The sequence below is a fragment of the Dysidea avara genome, chromosome 3 (assembly GCF_963678975.1).
Source record: "Dysidea avara chromosome 3, odDysAvar1.4, whole genome shotgun sequence".
Lineage (NCBI taxonomy): Eukaryota > Metazoa > Porifera > Demospongiae > Dictyoceratida > Dysideidae > Dysidea > Dysidea avara.
In genome coordinates, this window is record NC_089274.1 from 29,708,942 (window position 1) to 29,716,778 (window position 7,837).

General features: G+C 35.8%; 1 protein-coding gene across 1 annotated transcript in view; it reads left to right on the forward strand.

The window, feature by feature from the left end:
• LOC136250635 (E3 ubiquitin-protein ligase rnf213-alpha-like) overlaps nucleotides 1-5,273 on the forward strand; it is a 486,640-nt gene extending 481,367 nt beyond the window's left edge. Inside the window, exons 95-97 of the mRNA XM_066042860.1 lie at nucleotides 1,584-1,673; nucleotides 1,727-1,902; nucleotides 4,842-5,273. Of these exons, the coding sequence (XP_065898932.1) occupies nucleotides 1,584-1,673; nucleotides 1,727-1,902; nucleotides 4,842-4,995 (420 nt within the window). The 3' untranslated portion in view covers nucleotides 4,996-5,273. The remainder of the gene's footprint in view (nucleotides 1-1,583; nucleotides 1,674-1,726; nucleotides 1,903-4,841) is intronic.
• Nucleotides 5,274-7,837: the final 2,564 nt, after the last annotated feature.

The window sequence follows — 7,837 nt, forward strand, 5'->3', positions numbered from 1 at the left end:
TCAAATCTTTTTTTTATTTAGCATTGTAGAGATAACTTGTTGTTTGGTATATACTCTGATATTCCAATGATTTTATATCCACCTGTAACCAATTAAAACTTCATCATTCGATAACTTTTGTTGTACACCTTCAATAAAGAAACAATACACATCAGGATGATCCTTGTACACGATACTACAGAACTGTGTGCATTGGAAATGCAAAACTTTAATAAAACTTCTTGAAAATAGCATTTTCAGTCATTTTGGTTACTGCCAGGCTAAGAAAACAATTTGTTTCATGTGGCATTTTAATAGGACATCATGTTGCAGCTGCAGGCTTTGTACTGCTCTAATACTAGATCCAGCCTTTAAACTAATAGGATATTGATTGTTTTCCATGTAAACAATAGGTTTATTTACAAGGTCCAAAAATAGGGTTCCAAAAGACTTTTTACATGCCTCCCCTTCTAAAATCACTTAGTACATGTGCTACAAACCCCATAAGAAATTTGGTGCTTTTATCAAAAGGTGAACGGTTTTGTGGACAAGTTTTGCATTCAAAAATTATTTTACAACAAAAAGCAAATTACAGTATTTTCATCCCTTTGCACAGCATTACAAACAAGGAATAGTATCAGAAGCACCTCTGCAATCAATCCAGTTACCACGGAAAATTAGGGAAGCCATGTATCGTTCTACTGCAAATTGACACCTTGGGCAGTCAGTAAAAAGAAACAGGACTCAAAGGAGGACAAAGGTAAGTCCATGATGCATGTGTATGCCAAAAGGCACATCTTAGGATGAAGCAACATCGAACAGTGAAAAGATTAAGTCCGTAGCCTTAACTGTTATCGAGTTACATGTGTGTACACTTTCCTGAAGCAGTTAGTCAGCAGAAAATTCCATTGAATAATTTTTCTACCATCCTGGCACCTGGCAGTATTGGTTAGGTATAACCAAGCCCAAAAGTTCCTTCAGTACAACCCCAATAGATTGTTACAATTTTTTTTTAAAAACATAACCTTAGTTAAAACATAACCTTGTCACCTTGTCTAAACATTTGTCAAAAACATTCACAGTGTTGGGACAATTACTTTTTAAAAGTATCTCATTACATATTACTGTTACTTGCAAAAAAGCTGTCACATGTACAACTACCACCTTATCACGTGACATGATTGCATTGTTGGATAATGTGTAAATCTTGGTTATACTGTAATTGTATTCAAGAGAAAATAAGCTTCATTCATCAATTTGAGGTGGGCTTAGTTACTTCATTGTTACTCAGTGGTTCAGTAACGAGATTAGTAACTTTGTTACTTGTAGTAATAAAATTACTTAATATTAGTAACTTCATTACTTAGGTAACACATTACATTTGTGTGTAAAGTAACTTGAGTTATATTACTAGCTTTTATAGGATATTTCGTTACATTACTTAGTTACCAACAAAAGTAATATTATGTAATGCGTTACCCCCAACACTGAACATTCAATCCACTATGCATGGAAACTACACAGATATTCAATTGCATTTATATTCTAATCTAGTTACCTATTAGTTATCTATTTGGTGCATCATGTGTTGAATTTTTTTTCAGCTTATAAAAGAATGTGTTCTTGCAAATGCTATTTCACTATGGGGAGTTGTGTCTGTTGTACAGTGCTGTCAGATGACAACGTTAGACAAAGTAAGTGGTACAAAGGCTAGCATTTACATGATATAGTCAATTGAATTTTGCAGGAACCTTTTGACAGACTTGACAAAGTGTACTGTGTTTGCCTTAATGACAAAACTACCCTTCAACAAGTTTTCACAAAGTACATAGACTCACCTATTGACTTTTTGACTGCCCTGCATAACTTTATTGTTGTGCACGTCAGTCACGCTTTGATGGACGAATGCAATCCAGAGTGGAGGTATGAAGTAGGTGTATAAAGCAGTCAGAATCACATAAATAGTAATCTACATATTATCTCATATATTAATAATTGCACTTTAACAATGCAATGCAATGCAGTGAAACCAAAATAAGGTCACCAGAATAGTAGAATACCAATTTCTTTTTGTAGAAGTTGAGTAAAGTATACCAAATGATTGAGATACTGTGCCACATCAAAATCATTGCCTTAGTTGCAAACTAAAAAACTAGGTTATAAAGCCATTTCTAATTTGTCAAGAAGCCATACAAACATTATGTCTGTCTTACATACCATAATATAACAGATCCAATCAGAAAAAAAACTGTGTTAGTTACGCTAAAGTGTTCCAATATTTCAGTGTAAAAGTACCCAATAGAAATTGTCACACACCTATGGCTCCATATAGCATAACCATCTGCACACTTCTTAAGATTGCAACCTAAGACCTGGTTGGACAGCATCTGACCATCCCTTGCTCATCCATGAAGATACGAAATTTCAGTGTATTTACTATCAGGCTTCCATATACATTCTGTATTTGTTTCCGTCTTTGTTTTTGATATGACTGGTAATTTTTATAGTACTCTAATATGAAATGGTATGAATCAAGCAAACCTGTGTCAAATATTCCAGCATAATTAGGAGAAAACATCCTGACCACCTGGCTGACTCCTGTAAGCATTCAAGTGTTAATTGGATGGCTGCAGGTTTGAGGCTGCCCAGGTCCAGTCATGGATTTTTTTTCTCCTTTCTCCGCCTTTTCAAACACACTTATGTAACAACTTTAAACAGGCTGTAGGACCAGGTATCCTACAGACCTTCAGCACTTGTATTGTAAAGCCTTTATAAATAATTAAATAAATAAGTAAATAAATAATAAAAGCATAACAGACTGGAATGCTATGCCAACAAAATGTCATCATATTAGCTGGATGTTTCAAACAATGGAACTTAATTCCATGAAAATAGATTGATACTCCCTAATAGAGCAGTCAATGGAACAATGGAAACTGCAATAGAACACTCAAATACATCGTACATAGTTCCTTAGATTGATATACTTTCTAATAGAACAGTCACTTTGTAGAAATTTATATATATAAAGCTGAAAAGCCGTCTGACCATCTGTCTGCATTCCATTTGAGTTCACACATTCTTCTCTCCAGTTGCTGCACGTATCGAAGTGGCTTTGGCACCAAACAAAGCACTCATCATCTAGGAATAAGCTGGCATTTAAATGAAGCTTCTAGCTGCCGTCATTTACAGCACGTTTGGAGATAAAAATTTGCTTGAATTCTTTCTGCAAACTGCAAGTAAACAGCTATTCCATTCAACTTAAGCATGCCTTTATAAACAACTTTTAAACACACTGTAACCATAGGTGACATTTAATCCATGTGGTAGAGCATGAAGCTTGAAGCTGGTAGAGTGTGAGCTCAAATCCCAGTTATATTGCTTTTTACTCTCTTTTTCCCAAACCTTTTGGTTACAACTTTTTCTTTTTTCACCAACCGTTTTTACTACTACTATTTTTTTTCTTTTGGCAGCATTTTTGGTAACAGGTTTTTCTGTTATGTGTTCTTTTCATTCACTCTACAGTGAAACCTGGGTATTAAGGACACCTTGAGACTGACCAAAAGTGTCCTGATTATCAAGGTTTTCTGATTTTTCAGGTCAGTTTACATGCTAAGGGATACTCTAGGACCATTACCAAGTGTCCAGATTATGCAGGGGTCCTCATTTTCAAGTGTCCTGATTAACAGGTTCCACTGTATTGGTTGATAATAGTTAGTAGTAGCTGTACAAAGGTGATGACAATAGGTAATAATAGTCAGTAGTAGGTTACTCAAAATATCATACAGTATAGTAGTGCTGTAAATAGGTATAGGTTGTAGAGTAGTAAAGGGAACATTAGGGAGTGTAGTATTGTTAACATATAAAGCTCAGCCTGCACCGTAGGCATATTGTCAATAAGTTAAATGTCATACATGTACACTGTATGGCCTACATGACATTATTAACTCTTGCTAACACCACATAATATAGTTTGCATCTGTGTGGTAGACATAATATTATAGGTATGCACAGTAGTACAATATTACAGTTGTCTTTGCTTATGTAGCTACGTACACACAGCTCTGCTGTCTAAAATTATCTGTATGCTCTCATCATTCCAGTGTACTTGCAGGAGTTCTTTAAAAGTGATATTCATTATATATGCAACACTGAATTTAAATGCATGGTTTCCATTACATTAGCTATCCAACAACTCTTAATAAAACATCACCAGTTCCAAGATAATTGTAAGAAATGTTGCTAACCTATAATAGGAACATAATGCTAGCATAATGGGAACACTGAAGAGTGGGAAATCCTGAAAGCATTTTGGGCAAATTTTGACCATATTTGATTCAGGTCTATTTGGTGCTTTTATTAAAAGTGAGCAGTTTTTTTGTGCTTACCTCAGCTGTACTTAAAAATACTGCCTTCTGTGCATAATCTGGCTTACATGTAGACATGTAGGCAGCAGCTTCCTGCAGTAGACAATGACCTGATTTGCCAGCTAAGACATACTTTGTATTAGAGTGTGGACAATGTGTGCATGATCTGTAGTTTGTGAAATGCACCATATTGTACACAATTTTTCCATAGATATAAAGTTTGATCACATTTACTAAAATTGCATACAGGGAAAAATTATCAACTCTAGCAAAAAGTTCAGATGTGAAGTCCACAACCAAACACTTTAGTGGATTTCTTTTTGTTAACCACAGCACAAACTCCTCAATACTTAGAATATTCATTGCAAAGCTAGCACAACGAAGCCTGAGTGCTGTAGGTAGAAAATAATTGTAATTATTTTTTTAACACTGTTAGCAAAAGTCTGCATTCATTGCTGATTGTGTGAAATATTTATTCTATACTTCTGTTTACAGTCTAACTGAGGTATGGGTTGAAGTGATGGAGGAGCCATATATTCAGAACAAAGACAAAGTGAAGAGTATCACTTTTCCTGAGGAGGTGAAGATGTGCCATGTTGCTGATGTGTGGAAACAAGCTGTTGAGCTGCTGTGGCAAAAACAATATTAACTGCTACAACTATTAAGTGTAATTTTAAGGGCTTGAAACTAGGTTTTATAGGTGACATTTATATTTCTAGGCTAGGTGTATATTAATTTTGCTGTTGCTACTGCTATTTTATGCTATTCTTTTAGTTGATATCAAATCAGATATCAAATCAACAAAGTTATACTAGCAGAATTCATGTTCTCAGGTTGTGCTTGTTAACTTTAGCTGTGCAATAATTTTCGTGCCAAAATCCTTGATATAAGTCTTTTGCATAAAAATATTTTCATGATTCACATTGAACAAATTTTTTTGTAGCACTGGTAATGAAAGATTTTATAGCCATTGTAATGCTTGATTTATCCCTAAAATTATTCCAAAGGACCTGTGAGAAGGACACTTAAAGCCTGTGCATAGTGGGAGTGAAATTATTGTCTTGTCAAACCCTATGGAATGCAGGAAAAATCCCAGATCCAGTGGTGGCTTGAATCCCTGCAGTCTAGGCATGCCCCTTAAGGAGCCTCAACAGTTAGGATCCAGAATTTTCTCTGCATTCTAGCTACCTACATTTTTGGGTGCATTAAATGCAATTAACTTTTCGCTTACAAAAATCATTTTTGATCTCTGTTGGACAACACACCCTATGGTGATAGTCACAGAAATTTCTTCCTCTGGGGTGTCATTAAAGTGAATCACGATATTCATTGATCTTGTGCAAATAGAAATTGCTGTCTATTTGAATGCATAGAGTAACAAAGGGTGGTATTTCTATTAAGTAGCAAATACTATACAATACATTAAAAAGGGACAATACAATACTCCACATGTCAGCAAATAAAGTATTAGTCATGTATGAATACTGACCATGTAAGGATCACAATCAATCATGTTCATCCTGCAATTACAACTGAAAATTTTGAAAAGTTGGCCAAGAACCATCCTAAGTAAATTGGCAAAATGTTTCATGTTACAGAATACTACATATAAACTTTTTTAAGGAAAATGTTTTTTTGACAAACTGTATACAGGTCATAGAATTCATTAAATGTTGCTCATGCTATATGGTTTTAACCAGACAAACCAATGACACGCTATAGTGGTCCAGAAGAATACACAATGCTTCAACACTTGCCATTGTAACAATAGAATTAGTGTTTGTGGTCTTACCAACTCTCTAAGAAATGACCAGCTTGAAGGAGTTAATGTCACCTATTACATTTGATGTAGTGCACTTCGAATTGCAGTGGGGCACTACAAGCCATTTTCATGCATTGATGTGGTAGCTTGACATACATTGTATGTATTTGTTTTGGCTAACAAGCAAATTTTAAATGACCAATAAAAATACATGTACTATTTAATGTTGATGAAAATTTGTATACAACATGGTTACATAATTCATTCTTAAAGACCAGTAAGTAGGATCAATGGATGTAATTGTGTGGCCTTAGCTACATACGTGACTCAGAATTAGATTAAAATTATTTGTGACCACTGAAAATAAAGCCTCATCTCAATTATCAAGACACACGGTAGTGTGTCGTGCGGCCCAAGAAGCCGGCGCGCAACCCCGTGAGTATATTGACAGGAAGAAACAAAACGCAATTTTCGCACCTCCGTAGCTCTGTGCTGCCTTGATGAAACAATACGAATTTTGCTGTGGACACTCCCTCCACCTTCAGCACTCCACATTCCAAATTTGAGCGAAATCGCTTCAAGCGTTCCCGAGATATGCGACTTCAAAAATTGGCTCAGTTTCTTCGTTTTTTTTTTCTTATTTTTCTTCCTCTTTTCGCACACTTACAAAAACTGCTATAAAACGCGAACGCCTTATCCGATCGCCTTGAAATTTGGCACACAGAAGGGGGGTATAAAGGCGCATCTCTGTACCAACTTTGGCTGGAATACGATAAACAGGCAAAGAGTTATGAGCGATTATTCACGAAAAATAACACCAATATGTTGTCACGCCTACAGGGTAAACCGCGTATGGGAAGAAGCTGAAAATCGGTGGGTGAATAGGTTAACTATTGAACCTCAAACCTTTTGTGGTTTGAAAGAAATCGAGCTAAAAACCAGGAAGATACAACGAAAAAACCAACAGTGTGTAACAATTACGCAATCGAGATTAGCTAATAAAAAACGACTGCTTGCCAGGCCTACCAGATAAACCGCTTGGGGTAATGCTTTGAAAATCGCTGTACAGATGGAGTTATCATCTTAGAAAGGCTCTTCAATGGTGTAGAAGAATCAGACTTAAAGCCACGGAGTTATAACACGAAATCCAACTTGGTGTAGCAAGTGCGAGATCGAGATACTCTAATAGAGCAGTCATCCTAATAGAGCAGTCACCCTGAACAGAATTCAAGAGATCAGTTAGAAATAAGTAACCTGTATAGAGATCAGCTACAAACAAATCACCCTGTAGAGAGTTCAGCTATAAACAATTCACCCTGTTCAGACATCAGTTAGAAGAAGTTTTCTTGTAGAGAGTTTAGTTACAAACAAATCATCCTGTTGAAAGATCAGCTAGAAGATGTCACCTTGTAGATAGTACAGTTACAAAGAAACCACCATGTAGAGAATTCACTACAAACTAGTGACCCTGTAGATACATCAGCTAGAAGAAGTTACCTTGTAGAGAATTCAGCTACAAAGAAACCATTCTGTAAAGAGCTCAGCTGCAAACAAATCACCTATACAGAATTCAGGTACAAACAAATCACCCTGTAGAGAGATCAGCTAGAAGAAGTTACCTTGTAGATAGTTCAGCTACAAACAAATCATCATGTAGAGAGATCAGTTAGAAGAAGTTACCTTGTAGATCGTTCAGCTACAAAGAATTCACCCTGTAAAGAGATCAGCT